Source organism: Seriola aureovittata, chromosome 8 (assembly GCF_021018895.1).
Source record: "Seriola aureovittata isolate HTS-2021-v1 ecotype China chromosome 8, ASM2101889v1, whole genome shotgun sequence".
Lineage (NCBI taxonomy): Eukaryota > Metazoa > Chordata > Actinopteri > Carangiformes > Carangidae > Seriola > Seriola aureovittata.
In genome coordinates, this window is record NC_079371.1 from 15,485,918 (window position 1) to 15,505,102 (window position 19,185).

Genomic DNA, 19,185 nt, shown 5'->3' on the forward strand with positions numbered 1-19,185 from the left:
ATTTCGACACTGTTAAAAAGTGGAGCGACGTCTTCGCAGTTTCATGAAGATGGATCCTGATAAGAGCCACCAAGAACATACATGCAAATTATTGTCAGGAAAGATAATACACATTAAAACGGTGTTGATGTGATCCATCGCCACTCTTTGCACGAGCTGTGCTGTGAAGAAGTGGCCTGACGAGACCCTGAGCTTTCTCGGTTCACCCCGGCCACTGGGCCAAGATGCACATCCACCGCCCACTTAATCTTCTCTCTCTCCTTCTCCCTCTCTCTCTCGGTGCTCCGCCCGACTCACCCACGCCCGGTCAGCCCACGGCGATGACAGCGCTTGGCATCCCGAGAGACGGGGAGAAGACAGTGAGTCACTCGGATGCTGCTAGTGGATGGGTAGATACAGAGCGACTCTTCACACTCGAAGGCGACGAGGAGGAGGTGGCGAAATGCAGAATTGGAGAAGCAGCCAAATGTCCGTTGAAGGAAGACATTTTACTAACTACGTATAAAAAAAAAAAAAAAACCTTTTACATACAAAGGACTCAATGTGTGGTACACTTAATCTTAAACAGTATAGCCTATAATGAGAAAAGTGTGTGTGCATAATGTAGGCTAGAAAATAATTTTTAGACTACTTCCAACGACCTCATATGAGTATGTTTTGCCTTCACGTGCAGGGCTTATGTGAAACTTTTTAAAGAGTGTCTATACATTACGGATTGGTCGCTCTGCATTATTACCCCACTGAGCAGCGGTGATAACAGCTTTTTATCTCAGCCGTGGCCAACAGTCTCAGATGGGTCCATATGTACAGTCTGCCACGCTACCCCGTGACATTTAGCGGATTTTCCCGGTGGGACGTTTGAACCTCGTGTTTGGCAATTACACAAAAACGAAGAAAACAGGAGACGTTTATCTCGTCAACAACAAACATAGAGCTGGCTTTACACCTGACATTTGCACCTCATTCGACCATTCTCCTCCTTTCCTCCCTCTACTCTTCTGATGTGTTTGATATGATACAGCTCTCTCATACCTGTTTCAAATACGCACATCTGTCTCGGCGTTAATTACACGCCGCTGAGATGTGGATTATTTCATTTTTCACTCAAGGGTGCTGCAGATAAAGCTATCACCATTATTCCACCTGCAGACAGACGTCTGTTATGCATCAACAAACACTGATTTCAAAGAGCTAATTGCCTAATTGGTGTTTATTTTTCCTGTATCTTGTCTTAAAGAAACAACTGGATGGCAGAAATCTGTTCCCCTTCCTTTTCAATTCAGTTACCTGACCTTGACATTTTTTTGTATTCTCAACCCCCATCCAGTCCCTCCATATTCTCACTTCCCCCAATCATCTCTCCCCTACACTCCTCTCTGGAGTGTCTCCAGCTGTGTCTCTGTCAGACATCCGCTGTTCCAGCTGAGGACTGGCTGAGGGGCATACTGGGGTCTTAAGTGGAAACAGGAGAGCTCATGGCTTTTGCAGACTGATGGACAAAAACAAAAAATCAGTGGGTGAGAAAAAATGGTGGCTACAGGAAGGCCTGTGTTAGATACAGTGGAGAAAGATAATTAAGATTTTTAAAACTCCTGCATTGTTCATTCTCTCTGCCATGTATTAACATCCCCCATTTCATCAATTATGCAAGATGGCCACCATATTAATAACATTCTCTTCACTAAGACTCATCCTCATTAATACTGTAAGCGACCACTCTAAAACTCATTCATATTACTTCCCCCAAGAGTCTGTTATGTGGACTTCCCCCTTCATTTTAGTGAGGGACATGACAGAAGAGACCCACAGTGAAAGGGGTCACGGCTGGGCTATCATCAACTCCTTACATCACTCCCTCACTCAACACATATACAAACAGGCAGTCATGCAAACTTAAAGGGCATTTGTGCCTGTAGGCATGTGTGCTCGCTCACTCACACACGCACACACACACACACACACACACACACACACACACACACACACACATAAAGGCAGTGTAAAATACAAAAAACAAATGCTATCTAAAGACAAAAGAATTTTGTCTGAGTGAATGTCAGAGGATCTCTTGCTGTTGTTTCCTCTCATTCTTAAATGGTCAGGAAGAGCCAGGGTTTTGATACACAGATGCACTGACTGCAGGCAATAGGAGCAAATAGGCTCTGATTACACCGTCTGCTTCACAGGTAATGTTCATTATGTGCATTACTTTCTAGGCTAAATCTTATATCATATTGCTTTAGTTTAGTGACTATTTGTGCATTGTGACAGCCATCACATTGTACTATGAATTAGTGGTAGAATGTTAAATGCAGAAATAATATTTTCATTTTTCTTCATATTAGTTCACAGAGTAGATGAGCGAGAGAAATAGAGAAAATGCTTGCAGGCTGTTGCAAGAAGATGCACTAAAATAACACAAAACAGCCCCTAATCTGCATCTTCAGGATAAGTCTGAAAACTGCTGAATATTAAAGGTAATGCCTCAGTAAAAGAGAAGAAAAACTGAAAAAAGACAGGTTAAAAGCCAATGCCAATAGCATTGCAAAATTTAATCCTACTGTAAGAGTGGGAGAGGCAGGCTGGGCAGGAGGGAGCAGAGGTGGGAGAGACAGTGAAATTGGTCCCTCTGTCGGAATAAATCGGTAGTACAAGGGTTGGACATGTGATCATCACCCCACTGCCCACACAGGCTTTCTCATTAAGCCAAAGCACTAAAAGATAATCCCTGCTATGAGTGTGTGTGTGCGTGTTTGAGACAGCAGTGAGAGAGGAAGGGAGCGTGAGAGAGACAGAACAGGAGAAGGAGGGCACAGACATCAGGCTGCAATAGCAGTCATTTTCTTTCTCATTTCCAAAACAGTGACCGCAATGGATGAAGCAATATATATGGCTAAAGGCACGGCACCCTCCAGAGGCGAGACGAGAAAGATCAGTATAAAACATGCTAATGATAGAATCTACATTACCACTGCCATGTGTATTTGTTCAAATACAGCCTATAAATTTACCAAAAATTGTATAGATATACATCATACACACATCACACACGTAAAAGGAGGAAACAAGCCAGGTGACTCAAGCATTCGTCTCTAAGGCTACTGTTAAACACGACCTTAAAAAAAAGAAATGAAAAACCTTATACCACAGATAAAGTGCCACAATCTGCTCTAGTTTTGCTGTCAATCACTTTAGCAGCATCACTTTTCCTAATAATATGAAATACATGCAGAAAAAAAACATCTGAAATACAAAATTCTAAATACAGACTGGTAAATTGTATCAGCAAAAACAGACTAGTGACTGGTGTTATTCAGTATATATTTATAGCACTATGACAAAGCTGTGTTCTCATACATCTTCTTATCCAAATTTTTTCTATAGACAAAAACTTTCCCATTTTAAAATCTCCGGAACAAAAGACCCATGGAAACCAAAATCCTTTTACTCAGGTGGACACAGTAAGTGGGTGAGGAGGAATTCTCTGGGTATGTTTGTTTGTGCTGATCCCTTGTGTACCTTGCTTTCAAACATAAAGGGCATGAGAGAACTAAAAGCAGCACAAATTCCTCCCTTTGGGGCTCTGAAAGGGTTAAACAGTTCCTTGGTTGTCCTGGTTCAGCCTGTGCATAAATCAAACAGATTCTTGTTGTGGCACTGAACAAAGCTATCAGAAAACGCAGACAGGCTTTGGATACTTCCCTCTTAGGATGCCCTGGCTTTGTATCCCTGCTGGATGGGAGCGGATGCAACCCGTGGTTCTGAGCATGACAAAGCTAATCTAATGGCTGCAACAGCATCCCGATGCCACTACGAGGGAGCACGGGTGGAGAATGGGGTGGTGGAAGTGGGGGAGAAGGGGATGGGTGGTGATAAGTTCTTCCTTTTATCTGTGACCAATTGTAAGCCTGTGATGTTCTCACTCAGCTGCAGGGCATGTATTTAATGTGTTTTTGGTCACTCTCATCCTCAGAAGCTACAGTTTTCTCACCATCTCACACTCAAAGCTTGAATCTGTGCTGCTGTATTTGTGACTTCCTCTAAAACCCTTACCCATTTTAGAACTGACTCTTTAATCTCACATACTTTTTCCTCACTTGTCTGACTTGGCATTTCTGCCCAAGATGCTGTACATCTTTGGTCTGCATCTTCCTCTTTTTCTCTCTCTCTTTCCATCTCTCCTGCCTCCCATTGTGTCCACCCTGTTTCCTTCCTGCTTGCGTCTACAACACATGCTGGGGATGGATGTCTGGGTGGGGGCGGGTACATACTGGCAGCTCCCTGGAAACAGACTAGTTCATCATTTCATTATGGCTCAGAACAGTCTCCATGGTAACCACAGATAGCAGAGCTAACCTCACAAGCACAAAGGACACACCCTTGTAAAGGGGAAAAACAGGAAGTACAGAAGATGTGTGTGTGTGACAGACAAAGATAAATAGAGAAGAGGAATAAATAAATTTTCTGTTCAACATGCAGCTGTTCTGTCGCCTTATATTAAAACTGATGAGGCAAGGACATTTCCACGTCATGCTTTTGGTCCATCTGTTGAACCCATCTGTGTACTCCACCAAAATGATATAGGTGAAAGCCTCTACTGTAGGACTGCAACCTACAAAATGTGAACCACTTAGCTGCGTGCCTCAACCAGGATAATGTGCTGTATAATCAATAATTCAATGCATTTTGCAGCACAGGGGAAGGCAGAGTTGGAAGCTTTTACTGGATACAAACTCTAAACCCCAAGTCATCGTTCTATACACTGCCACAAGCTCTCACTAGTTCTTAAATGTGTAGCCTATATTATTATTATGGTACTATAAAATACCCATAACAGGCAATTTCTGCCATATGCAATCATATAGTCTTGCGGCTACATACAAATATCCTGTAGCACAACACACTTATACAGACACACCATGTTCTGATGGTTACATGGATAAAAGCCTCTCCTCCTCATCCACCCTAGCCCTTTGCCCCGCCCAACCGGTTTAGCTGTGATTGACACTAGGTGTTATCGGCCCCGCCCAGCCGCAGAGCAGAGCAGGAGGGAGAGCTGAGCTGAGCCGAGTGGAGCTGATACCTCGGTACTGAAGCTCCCTGCTGCTGCTGCTGCAGCGAGTAGCGGAAAATTACCTGCCCCTCCCCCTCACTCACATTCAACAGAAAGCCGCAGCATACAGAACACGTACTGAACCACTTTTACGCAGAGACAGCTCCAGGCATTGTTTCAGGAACCACAGTATGGAGAGCTTGTGCACATGGCAGAGACTGTATCGGGAAAAGAGCGAAGCCGCTACCAAACACAGGTTCAGTCAGATGGTGCATGTAGCGCGCTGCCATCTTTAAATCACACGCTGACCCACTTCCAAGCTTCACATAGCCCATACGCATGGCTTGCAATATGCAAAGTCAGTTTGAGGGCGCAGAGAGCCCTTGCTCAGTCTCCTTCACACTTAACCAACCAAACAAATAGAGTTTTGACAGATAAGGCCATGCTTGTTCGTTCAGGACCACTCCCTGAAATGAGGTCATGTAGTCTGAGTGACTCAAAGCGTCATAGATCAACAGCAACACAGTGTACAGTGAGCTTCACTGAGAATGAACACATTCCACCAGATAGAAGAAATATAATAAATTAACACATGTAAAAGAATAAACGCCACGCGAACGTACATTAAAATCAGGATTTATCCACTGACTAAATCAATCAGAATACACGATGCGCTTCTGTGTTACTTGGCATGAGCGGATCAGGGTTGCCTCTGCTCTGTATTCACATTAGCGATGTTAATGAAAATATATTAGATCGTGTTTACAGCGCTGTAAGGCTGATGGCACACATGTCTGCAGAGACGGGCGTTAATTCCCTGTTATTTCTCTCAGCTGCTCCCCTTCTCGGGGAGTGCTGGTGAAGGAGAGGGGGAGGGGACAGAAATCTGAAAGCATGTAGGAGGAAGAAGAGAAAAGGGAACCGGCTTGAGATGAATGATATTGCATATGTCTTGTTATTACAGAGCTAAAAAAAAATGGCGACATAGCACAGGCAAAATAAGAAAAATAAAAATAAATAAGGAACTACAAGTATAGAACTAGCAAATCTAATTGCACGACACACAATTTGGAGGAGGATAGCATGTATGCAAATAAATCACATTACATTTATGTTTAAAGAAGCTGTATCCTATTTTAAGAACAGAGAATAAAAAGCCAAGGAACACAACCAATCTTCTCACTATTATTTTACACTGAAAAAGATGGCCTGGCATAAAGAAACTCTTTGTCAGGGAGTAAATCTATTATTAGAAATACACTATCACACAGTGCCCTATAAAAGTATAACCGTGTTTCACAATACACTGGGGTGTTGAGCTGCAGTCCCTAACAGCTAAAATATTAAGGCAAGGGGCAGGCTCTAATTAATTAATAATAATTAAAAAAAAAAAACTTAAACAACAAAAAAATATGCAAGTAATTCCTCTGGCTAAAAGGCAGAGATATAGGTACAAACAATAGAGTTTTAAAAGCTCTAAATTATTTTTTTTATCTTATTATTCTAAAATTATTAAAAAGTTAATATTGGGAAGGATAGTGTATGACTCCAGAGGAATGGATGGAAATATCTCAGGAGAAACACAGTTTACTCAAAGACTAAAATTGAAGCAGTTCACTGTAAAAGACTGAGAGAAAGATGGATTATATTAGAGAGGGAGAAATGGGTCTTATAGGGATAAAGAGCCATTACAGTTCCAACTCTGAGAGAATTAAAAGCCCTAAAACCCACAGGATCACCAACAGATGTGTTCCCTCTTATTTTGCCAATAATTTAACCTCCTGTGAAAACATCTGCTTGTTTGACACCTGCATCAGAACAGATTATGATGCACATATTACCTGCCTTTTTTTCACAGAAGACATTAGGCATGTCACAAAAACTGATAAAATCAATGGCCGCTTAATTCCACTTTAGCTGCATAAGTTTGAGTGTCCTGGAACTGTGGATGCCAGCTCACTCTCACAGGTTCACAACAAAACAGAGCAATCATTAATGCTATTAGCTGGCTAACACCTAGCTTTTCCTACCATCACAAGTTAAAACATGTCCTATGAAAGAGGCATTGAGTTATGTGACCTCACATAATCCTCAGCATAACTTTGTCTAACTTGAGTCCTAATGAGCCAGAATCACAATGTGCAGGGCCTTTAATACCGGTAACTGGACAAAATACAAAGAAAAACTAAATCAGTGATAAATGACAGGCTTTTATGGCATACAATCATAGATTGTATAGAGAAATAATTTTTGAAAGGAAGCTCAAGCAGCTCGACAAGAAGTTGCATGCACTTTTGTTATTTAGAGCTACAGTTAGTCTGTGAGTAGCCTAAGACCTGATTTAAGACAGCTTGAATGCAGAACTAGAGGAAATAAGTAGCTATACCTTAACAAGAGCAACCAGAAAAATGACAAAATGTGAAGGCTAAACATGTAGGCTAACCTAAAGCGAATCAAAACAATGGCCTATCCAAGGCATACAGCCTAGCTGCTCTCAATAATTGCCAGTACAATGCCACAGAAGGCTAACATCAGGCTCTGGTACAGGCTATTAGCTACTAGTTTCACAAAGCACGGAAAGAAACCATCAGGTCGTCAAAAACCTAGCTGTAGCTGTGTTTACTCCCTTCCCAGCCAAGCCATGATTTCGTTCACATGACATGACAGGGTTTATAATAAGCCAAACTTTAAAATCAACTGACCGAGAGAGGAAGAAAGTCGGTGTAAGACACCTTGTAAAATAACGAAATCAAGCCTTACCCAGGTGGCCCGCGGTAATTGTCACGTCATACAATATAACCCATTTGAAATCCAAACTTTCCCCTTTGACGACCGAAAGCCAGCAGCGGAAGCACTGAGTGCCGTGACCCAGTAACGAAGTAGATGGGCCATCTTGGATTTGTAAATGGTTTGTAGACATTAAGCAAACCCCTTGCACTCATTAAGACCACGGTGTGCTTCTGTTATATTAAACAACTGCAGGACATAATATAAAAACTTGCCAGTAAGTTTGTATATTCAACTTACAACCGTTAAATAGTCTAATGGGCCATGAATGCCAGGGGTATTCAGAATAAACAAATAAACACACCTGCTGTATAGCTTCCGCTGTTGAAATATGTGTGCAGCCTGTTCCAAACAATTTTGCTTGTAGCTAAATGACCAGTTATATTAGCCACTTTCGGCTCCATGGGGTAAACCTTTGGAAAATAGGTTGTGCTTGCTACATGGGAGTTTCAGAGGTTATTGTACATCTGAATCGCTACGTTTTGAACCATTTTTTGCAGGCCGCGTCGCCATTTGAATCCACTGTGACTGCTGTGTAGCCAAGATGGCCAACAACAACTGCTGTCCTCCCAGTAGAAGCAAGCTACAAACTACAAACAACACACCTCCAGCCTACGTCTACCCTTCAAGAACCTCAAGCAAGTCCAGCTGCCATCGTAAACCCCTAAGAGTGGCGGTGAGTACCGAATACATCTTAAGTGAATTCCTCTACACCAAATAGTAGCTTGCTAACCTAGCCTCTTGAAACGGATCCCATATAATCAAGCTAGTTGAGTCCGCTACTCGATCAATATCCGTGGGTTTTTACGAAATATCTTGCTTTCTGACGGCAATTTTATGATTAAGTCGAATACAGCTCACAAGCCCCATTAACCAATAAATGGTAAAGAAAATGGCGATTCAAACCTTAGGCTTTGAGGCTCCTTGCGTTGCATCAAAACACCGTGCTGACACTGGGATGGTCGATAGCATTAAGCTTGATTACTCTGTGCCTGAAGCCAACAGCCTTAACATTGTATACATCAATATGTCCAGCAGTTATTGTTTTCCACCATTAAAGTTATAATGTTTTGACAGTGATGTGATATTAAGCGCTTAATCACACGCCGTCATTCATTTACTCTGTAGCATGAACAGTTGTTTACAAAGAGCTTTTGGCTGCTAGAAATGCCTAACTGTTATGTTTCATGACGTTAATCACAAGCTGTAAGTTATTTTCATGACAACTTTGATTTTCTTACATGTAGATATGAAGTCAGAATGTATTTGTTCAACTTGCAGTTTTGGCAACACTACCACTCCAGTTTTGTGCTGTTCTCTCTGTTTCAATCCCGAGGCCTGTCCTTTTAAGCAGGATTGTGTTTAGCGAGGTAACTTTAGGTTAACTCTGGTTTTTTCAGTCCTACAATGGCGATTCACTTCTTACTGGGTTGTATCACCATGGTAACTTATGCTGAACTCCTAACCTGCTCCGGAGCAATTTAACTTCAGATTCAGATCAAAACCGGTCAACAGCACAACTACTGACAAATTAGATTACTGGAAAAAAACTGAGTCATAATTTCTACAGGATCCCGACGAGAACAAAAGAGTTTGCAAATAAGTGATGAATAATAAGGAACAGTAGACATTTTTTTATAAATCAGTCGAATCGTTTTGTTGTTCCAGACTTTGCATGTGTCCACTCTGGTTTTAAAACTGAGCTTCTAAAAATGCAGGGAGAGTTTATCTCAGTTAATAAATACATATAACTACTAAAGCTTCATTCTAATTGAACAAAGATTCTTTAACCGAGAAAAGATTCCTGACAGTGTTGATGCTTTTAAACTGTTCCTCTATCAATACCGCTCAGAATAACATGAAAAGACTTTGTGACGATATCTCAGTATTTCCCATGATAATAAATTAACATTTTAGACGGATTGACCTCACCATCAACTACTTTTCTTTTTTCTTTTGTTTACATTTCACCTGGTTGAACATCACTTTTGGATGTGGCTATAACCGAATTTACCTCTCTTTTCATATCATATTACTTTATTCATCATTCTTACGATCAGGATGCTTATAATTAACAACCCCCCTCTTTCACATGAACGTGCTCATAGCCAGAAAGGAAATCCCTGGAAAAGCCAGTTGATGAACAGGTCCGTAGTACAGGTTATCCAGGACGGCCAATGTTAGGTTCAGTTAAGCCAGACAAAGAAAAGGTAACCTTGGGTATGATGAACTTGCATTGCACATGCCTCTGATGGATAACGAGTTTTATTGTGACAAAACAGCTCAGACCTTTGTGATTTCAGTACCATGGACAGCGCATATGAACAAAGCAGGCAGCAAAAGAGAGAAATAGGCCACAGAAGCAAATAACTGGGAGCATTTATTTTACAACTCAGCTAAGCCAGTGATGTCGTTACAAATTATAAAAATATTAGGTTGTGTCTGAGTTGAACTTAAAGAAATGTAACTTTTAATGTGAAACTCAACTTAACTACTCACCTTTTCTTTATTAGGTAAAGTCTGCGTTCTGGTGAAAGTGTCTCCTCCGTTAATACTGATTAGCTCTGCATCTGCAGGCGGAAACGGTGCGGGGAAAACTACTACATCACTCTTGAGCGTGTCTGAGCTGAAACAGACGTCATACTGCTGAGTAGCTTTAGAGTAAGACCAGCTCCCGTCAGGGTGGGTGGTGATCATTGGGGCGCTGTACCTGCTGAAACTGCTGTCTGTCCTGTGGCATTTGACAGCTATTAAACTGATGAGACTCAGCAGAAAGATCACTGACACCGACACAATAGCGATCAGCAGATACAGATTTAAATCAGAGAAGCTGTCCTCCTTTATGGGCACATGTCTGAACTGAGTCTGTATGTCAGCTGTGCTTTCAACCACCACCACCTCAATAGACACAGTAGTTGACAGGGAGGGTTCTCCGTTGTCAGAAACCAAGACCACCAAGGGGTGAGTTTTCAGGTCATTGTCACTCATTTTCCTCTTAGTCCTGATTTCCCCGGTGCTGGTTCCGATCCGGAAGAGGTTGTTTCCTTTAGGCTCAGAGAGGTGATAAGAAAGCAGCGCATTGTATCCAGAGTCTGCGTCTAGAGCCCTGATCTTTGCCACAAAGTATCCCGCTTCAGCAGAGTAGGGGATGCTCTCACTGTTAATGGAGCCGTGCTCAGAATAGGGCGCAAGAACCGCGGGACTGTTGTCATTTTCATCCAGGATAAAAACGTTCACAGTCACGTTGCTGCTGAGCGGAGGAACACCAGAGTCTGTGGCCTGAACTTTAAACTGAAACGTTTTTAACTCCTCGTAATTAAAAGACTGCAGGCTGACAATATCTCCTGTATCTGAGTTGACATTTATAACTGACCCTATTACACTGTTTTTATGATTATCATTCATTACTGAAAACATGACTTTTGCATTCTCATCTACATCAGGATCATCGGCAGTCATGGTATAGATAACACCGCCTACTGGACTATTCTCTTTGACAAAAATGTTTATCATTGGTTCTTTAAAACGAGGTGCGTTGTCATTGACATCAGAAATGTGGACTGTAATAACACTTGTACTCGAAAGAGGCGGGACCCCTTCGTCAGTCGCTGTTATTGTGACATTATATTCAGAAGCTTGTTCTCTGTCTAGAGTTCCGTCCACGACCAAAGAATAATGATTCTTGTATGTATTCTTAATTGTAAACGGTACAGAATCAACTATTCTAACCTGAACGGCACCGTTTTTCTCTGCGTCGTTATCTCTCACTGTTATAAGTCCAACCATTGTGTCTATGGCTGCGTCTTCCCTCACCACGTTGACTAAAGATGTTACTGATATTTCTGGTGGATTGTCATTAACATCAGTGATTTCAACGAGTACTTTACAATGAGATGCTCTAGGACTTGAGCCTTTGTCTTTTGCTTGTACCCGGATTTCAACTGCATTGTTTTTTTCGTGATCCAATTCACCCTTTACAACAATCTCTCCCGTTGTGGGATTAATGATAAATTTGTCAACATCATTATCACTGTCGTGGTTGATAAAAGAATACAGTATTTCTCCGTTAAGACCCTCGTCTAAATCCCGAGCATATACAGAAATTACGGTGGCACCTTGCGGTGTGTTTTCTGGCACCGTGGCTTTGTACAACGTCTTGTCAAAAACTGGAACATTATCATTTACATCTTGCACATTAACGGTGATATCTAACGTGCCTGATTTAGGAGGTTTTCCTCCATCTACTGCTGTCAGCGTTAGTTTGATAACTGGCTGTTTCTCGCGGTCTAAGGCTTTTTGCAGCACCATTTCAGCAGACATAGTCTTCTCTCCACCATTCTGCACATCGAGAGTGAAATGTTCGTTTTGGCTCAGCTTGTAGCCCTTAACCGAGTAACCACCGACATCGGCATCGAAGGCCTTTGCTAGTGTAAATCTTTCACCAGGGAAAGCCGACTCGGACACATTCAAAACAATTCCCGGAATCCGAAAAGCGGGTGCATTGTCGTTTATATCCAAAATTTTAACCTCAAAGCGATAGAGATTAAGCGGAGAGTTGACAATGGCCTCCACTTCCAGAGAACATTTAACATTACGAGAGCAGAGCGCCTCTCGGTCTATTCTGTCCTTCACCAGAAGTATTCCAGTCTTAACATCTACTTCGAAATACCTCGTGTTAGGTCCTGAAATCTGAAAACCCCGAGTTTCCAGTCCCTGTACATCTAGATGTAGATCCTTGGCCAAATTTCCCACAGTGTTACCCGGGCTCGATTCCTCTGTAACAGAATACACAATCTGTGCAGCTGCAAGACTCCATTTGTGAGATACATGGAACAAGAAATAAACCCAATGCCGGAAAATATTTCCTTGTTGCATCCTGTCCAAAGTCTGTTAGACAAGTTAATTAGAAAAAAATCACTGAAGTGGTAACATTGCTTAGTAATGATACGTCCACATCAGAGCCCTTCAATACATGTTCTGTACTGCCACGACAAACAAAGAATTACAAAGCGTCTCTCTTAGACGAAAAGGGAGGAGCGTCGCACAGAAAGTGTTTCACCTGTGTAATGTGATAGCGACATCTTTTGGTGATGTTGAAATCAGACAAGAAAAGACGAAAGGAAACGATAAGACGATTAAATCACAAGTGTTTTGGTTAAATTAAGTAACTCAAAATCCACATTGACTTGCCATCAATTAAAAAGCCACTCAAATGATCAGCTGGCGTTTCTACCAAGACTCAATACCCTTAATAGATCCATTGCAAGATGAACAGGTCATAGAGGAGCAAACAGAGAATATTGCATTGTTTTGTTGTGAGAGGTGTTAGTCTTACAATATTGGCACTAATGAGTAATCTTAAACTGGAATTATGAGAAGGTGTATGTTAGGTCATGCACAGCTGCATAAGTGTTAAGGGCATCACAGTTAAGTTTCAGACTTGTTTCCATTGTGATACTTATATAATCATCTGCTTTAAGAATAAAATTGCATTGTGTGAAAAATTAAAATATTAAATCATAAGCTTGTGTTTTATGTTCTATCACCCTTACCTTTTCTTTATTAGGTAAAGTTTGAGTACTGGTAAACGTGTCTCCTCCATTAATACTGATCAGCTCAGCATCTAGAGACGGAAACGGTGCGGGGAAAACCACTACGTCACTCTTGAGCGTGTCTGAGCTGAAACAGACGTCATACTGCTGAGTAGCTTTAGAGTAAGACCAGCTCCCGTCAGGGTGGGTGGTGATCATTGGGGCGCTGTACCTGCTGAAACTTCCGTCTGTCCTGTGGCATTTGACAGCTATTAAACTGATGAGACTCAGCAGAAAAATCACTGAAACTGACACAATGGCGATCAGCAGATACAGGTTTAAATCAGAGAAGCTGTCCTCCTTTATGGGCATATATCTGAACTGAGTCTGGATGTCAGCTGTGCTTTCCATTACCACCACCTCAATAGACACAGTAGTTGACAGAGAAGGTTCTCCGTTATCAGAAACCAAGACCACCAAGGGGTGAGTTTTCAGGTCATTGTCACTCATTCTCCTCTTAGTCCTGATTTCCCCAGTGCTGGTTCCGATTCTGAAGAGGTTGTTTCCTTTGGGCTCAGAGAGGTGATAAGAAAGCAGCGCATTGTATCCAGAGTCTGCGTCTACAGCCCTGATCTTTGCCACAAAGTATCCCACTTCAGCAGAGTATGGGATGCTCTCACTGTTAACGGAGCCGTCTTCAGAATAGGGCGCAAGAATCACGGGACTGTTGTCATTCTCATCCAGGATGAAAATGTTTACAGTCACGTTGCTGCTGAGTGGAGGAACACCAGAGTCTGTGGCCTGAACTTTAAACTGAAATGTTTTTAACTCCTCGAAGTTAAAAGACTGAAGGCTGACTATATCTCCTGTCTCTCGGTTTATGTTTACAACAGAAGTTATAGGAATACTTTTGGAGTTACTGTCTAATACAGAATATGTTACTTTTGCATTTTCCTCAATATCAGGGTCAGCTGCAGTTATAGTAAAGATAGTTGCTCCCACTGCACTGTTTTCTTTCACATACACATTAATCACAGGCTCTGAGAAAAGAGGGGGGTTGTCATTCACATCAGAAATGTGAACAGGAATAACACTGGTGCTGGAGAGAGGTGGAGTGCCTTCATCAGTGGCTATGATGGTGACATTATATTGGGAAACACCCTCTCTGTCAAGAGGTTCATCGACTGTTAATGAATAGTAATTTTTGTAGTTCAGCTTAAGTTTAAAAGGCACCAAACCAAGAATTTTAGCAACAGTGATACCATTATTACCCCCATCCTTATCAGTCACAGTCACCAAAGCTACCACTGTACCTATTTCAGTATCCTCTTTAACTGGGCTCATAATAGATGTGATAATGATTTCAGGTATGTTGTCATTCACATCTGTTACTTCAACTAACACTTTACCATGCACACTTCGAGAAGGTGTACCTTTGTCTCTTGCCTGTACACGAATATCATATGCTATATTTTCTTCATAGTCTACTTTTCCTGTTACAGTTATTTCCCCTGTGTCTGGGTTTATTGAGAACAAAGCTTCAGGATTGAAATTCCCCCTCTCAATAAATGAATATATAATCTCACCATTTATTCCCTCGTCTAAATCTGTAGCACTTACAGTCAGTATGGATGTCTGAAATGGAGCGTTTTCAGTTACTAGGGCCTTATACAAAGGTTGACTAAATACCGGAACATTGTCGTTTATATCTATGACATTTACAACAATTTTTAATGTCCCTGTTCGAGCAGGTTTTCCTCCATCCAGAGCAGTTAAAGTCAGGTGGATAACAGACTGTTTCTCCCTGTCTAAGGATTTCTGGAGCACTAACTCAGCAGATTCACTGTGCTGTCCGCCGCTCTGTACGTCCAGTGAGAAATACTCATTTGGACTGAGCTTATAGCTCTTTACCGAGTTACTACCCGTGTCTGCGTCGTTTGCCATTGGGAGTAGATACCTCTCCCCGGTAAAAGAAGATTCCGAAATATTGAAAGTCCTCTCTCTTTCACGAAAAGATGGTGCATTATCGTTAATATCAATAATCTGGACTTCTATGCGATGCAGTTGCATTGGGTGGCTTAGAATAGCTTCTATATTCAGGGCACATTTTGCCGTATTTGGACAGAGCTCTTCTCGATCAATCTTATCGCAAACATATAGAGCACCGGTTTTTAAATCCACGTCAAAATATTTCTTAGAATTCCCAGCGACAACTCGCAAATCCCGTTTTTCCAGTTCATGAACATTAATTTGTAAATCCTTAGCGAGATTTCCCACTACCGTTCCTTTGTCAACCTCCTCGGAAACAGAGAACGAAAGCTGCGCTGTAGACCCATCACACAAACACAGCAAAGCTATTATCCGTATCCAAATCGTGACCATTACTCCTCCACGTCCCATCGCTGACACAGAATGAAAGAAATAATCATTTTCGAACATGTCCACACTTAAAGTGAATAACAGACGAAGCCCAGACTGTCTTGTGACCGCTTGTGTATTATCTGACAAAGCAGCGGTGGACTACTGATGCTTCGCACGCAGAGGAGGAGTCTGGGAAAAAAAAGAGCCACACAAATAATATGGTCTCCAGCGACACCAACTGTTGTTTTGGTGCTAATGAAGTAAGGCGTGGATATTCTATAAATAAATATAGCCTATATTTGTGCAGAAGGGCAAAGCAGTGGAGCGATCAATTTCAGTAGAAAACGTGTCCGATGCATAGGTAAAAACTACATCAGTTTTGTGGTACCAGGCGGAAACCAATTAAATAAGTGTTGCATAATCTGCTGTTAAGGTTTAAATTATATAAAGCCAGGCAACCTTTGCTCGTGTACACAACAACACTATCAGCACCATGGACAGCGTCATCGTTGGTCGGTATTCAAATCTCTTGACCAGCGACTTCTCTGCTTAAAATGCCATTATTCTGCAACAATTTCGAATTATATCCCACAGAAATCCCCCAATATCCAGCATACTTGTGAATTTTTTTTTAGGAGGAAATATGTAAGCTAATTGATTTCCATTTATCCCCCAAAGTAAGCCTATTACTTTCTATCATGGTTCTTTCACAGTCACACAAATTTATAGAACGAAAAGTCATTAAGTGTTGTAAAATCCCAAGATCTATTAATCTGATGACCAAAATTCTAACCCCACATCAGAAAAACCACAGATTCACCCTTTCATTAGCAATAACTCACCTTTTCTTTATTAGGTAAAGTTTGAGTACTGGTAAACGTGTCTCCTCCATTAATACTGATCAGCTCAGCATCTAGAGACGGAAACGGTGCGGGGAAAACCACTACGTCACTCTTGAGCGTGTCTGAGCTGAAACAGACGTCATACTGCTGAGTAGCTTTAGAGTAAGACCAGCTCCCGTCAGGATGGGTGGTGATCATTGGGGCGCTGTACCTGCTGAAACTGCCGTCTGTCCTGTGGCATTTGACTGCTATTAAACTGATTAGGCTCAGCAGAAAAACCACTGAAACTGACACAATGGCGATCAGCAGATACAGGTTTAAATCAGAGAAGCTGTCCTCCTTTATGGGCACATCTCGGAACTGAGTCTGTATGACAGCTGTGCTTTCAACCACCACCACCTCAATAGACACAGTAGCTGACAGGGAGGGTTCTCCGTTATCAGAAACCAACACCACCAAGGGGTGAGTTTTCAGGTCATTGTCACTCATTCTCCTCTTAGTCCTGATTTCCCCAGTGCTGGTTCCAATCCTGAAGAGTTTGTTTCCTTTGGGCTCAGAGAGGTGATACGAAAGCAGCGCATTGTATCCAGAGTCTGCGTCTACAGCCCTGATCTTTGCCACAAAGTATCCCGCTTCAGCAGAGTAGGGGATGCTCTCACTGTTAACGGAGCCGTGCTCAGAATAGGGCGCGAGAATTGTTGGATTATTGTCATTCTCGTCCAGGATGAAAATGTTTACAGTCACGTTGCTGCTGAGCGGAGGAACACCAGAGTCTGTGGCCTGAACTTTAAACTGAAATGTTTTTAACTCTTCGTAATTAAAAGACTGAAGGCTGACTATATCTCCTGTATCTGGGTTTATGTTTACAACAGAAGTTATAGGAATAGTTTTTGATTCACCATCAAATGAGTATGCTACTCTAGCGTTTTCATTTATATCAGGGTCGACTGCAGTTATCGTATAGATAAGAGCTCCAACTGGACTGTTTTCTTTAACATAAATGTTAATCACTGGTTCAAGGAAACGAGGTGGGTTGTCATTGACATCAGAAACCTTAAAAGTTATTACGCTGCTGGTGGATAGAGGAGGGGTCCCCTCATCAGTCGCTGCAATCGTGACTTTGTAAAAAGAGCATCCTTCTCTATCCAGAGGTCCGTCTACAACTAAAGAGTAGTAGTTTTTATAATTGGATCTTAACTTGAAAGGTGCAGAACCAACCAGTTTACAATTAGTGTGACCGTTTTTTCCTCCGTCTTTATCAGTCACTGTCACTAAAGCAACAACGCTTCCAATGTCAGCATCTTCTTTAACCGGGTTCATGAGTGACGTCACTATAATTTCTGGGGCATTGTCATTCACATCGACTACCTCCACCAGCAGCTTCCCATTTGCACTCCGAGGCGACGAACCTCTGTCTGTTGCTTGAACATGAATTTCATAAGCTGACTCTGCTTCGTAATCCAAATTGCCTTTAATTGTTATTTCACCAGTCTCTGCATTTATGAGAAACACATCTGAAGGATTGAAGTTTGCACGCCTGACAAAAGAGTAAATAACTCTACCATTGTCACCCTCGTCTGAATCTGTGGCATTAAGTTGAATTACTAATGATCCAGTTGGAGCATTTTCGTTTACACGTGCCTTGTAAAGTGTTTGGCTAAATGATGGAGTGTTATCGTTGACATCTAGAACATTTACATGTATCTGAACAGATCCAGTTTTAGGAGGTTTGCCTCCGTCTACAGCGGTCAATGCTAGTTTAACAACAGCTTGCTTTTCTCGATCCAAAGCTTTTACCAGTACCAACTCAGCAGATGCACTCTGCTCTACACCGCTTTGTACATCTAAGGAGAAGTATTCATTTGGACTTAGCCTGTAACTCTTTACTGAATTGCTGCCTGTATCTGCGTCAAGAGCTAGAGGAAGCAAGAAGTGTTCGCCCATGGGTGAAAATTCAGATATGTTAAGTGAATGTGACTTCTCAACGAAGGTAGGTGCATTGTCATTTAAATCAACAATTACAACCTCAATGCGGTGGAGTATCATAGGATTGCTCAGTATGGCCTCTAAATTTAGTGTGCATTTTATCGTGTTTGGACAAAGCTCCTCGCGGTCTATTCGCTCATTAACACAAAGATCCCCCGTTTTAACATTTGCTTCGAAATATTTCTTACTATACCCAGACACGAGATTCAGGTTCCTCGTTTGCAGGTCTCGAAAGCTGACATTTAAATCCTTAGCGAGATTCCCCACCACAGTTCCTTTGTCCGCCTCCTCGGAAACAGAGTATGATATCTGAGCTGCAGACCAGTCAGATAAAATCAACACAAGCAGCCAGCACAGAATTTCGTTATTCCTCCCGCTGCCCATCGCTGCTTTCAAGGACAGAGACGCGATACAAATCATATTCATCCATAAAACGCAACTTGATCGACCAGCATTTTTAATCCCATGCACTGGAGTCCTTTGCTTTTCATCGCCATCCGTGTTCCTCTCACAATGCACTCTCAGTCTGCTGAGCTTCGCAGGAAAGGAGGAGACTGAAAACACCGAGCTCACAAAAATATACGGTCATTAGCGACGCCACGCGTTACAACTTGGATATGAAAAT

General features: G+C 41.9%; 2 protein-coding genes across 27 annotated transcripts in view; both read right to left on the minus strand.

Annotated features, from left to right (window-relative positions):
* LOC130173279 (protocadherin alpha-C2-like) overlaps positions 1–19,185 on the minus strand; it is a 183,462-nt gene that overhangs the window by 24,582 nt on the left and 139,695 nt on the right. The window contains exon 1 of one of the 26 annotated variants that reach the window (XM_056382342.1): positions 13,393–15,853. The exons of 24 other annotated variants lie outside the window; for them this stretch is intronic. In XM_056382342.1, the coding sequence (XP_056238317.1) occupies positions 13,393–15,810 (2,418 nt within the window). In that variant the 5' untranslated portion in view covers positions 15,811–15,853. Of the gene's footprint in view, positions 1–10,339; positions 12,745–13,392; positions 15,854–19,185 lie in introns of those variants that run through there. One more of the 26 variants, XM_056382349.1, reaches the window with a different exon arrangement.
* Positions 15,905–18,745, minus strand: LOC130173305 (protocadherin alpha-13-like). The gene has a single exon (XM_056382445.1). It carries the CDS (start codon positions 18,618–18,620, stop codon positions 16,560–16,562), a length of 2,061 nt encoding a protein of 686 aa, XP_056238420.1. The 5' UTR covers positions 18,621–18,745; the 3' UTR covers positions 15,905–16,559.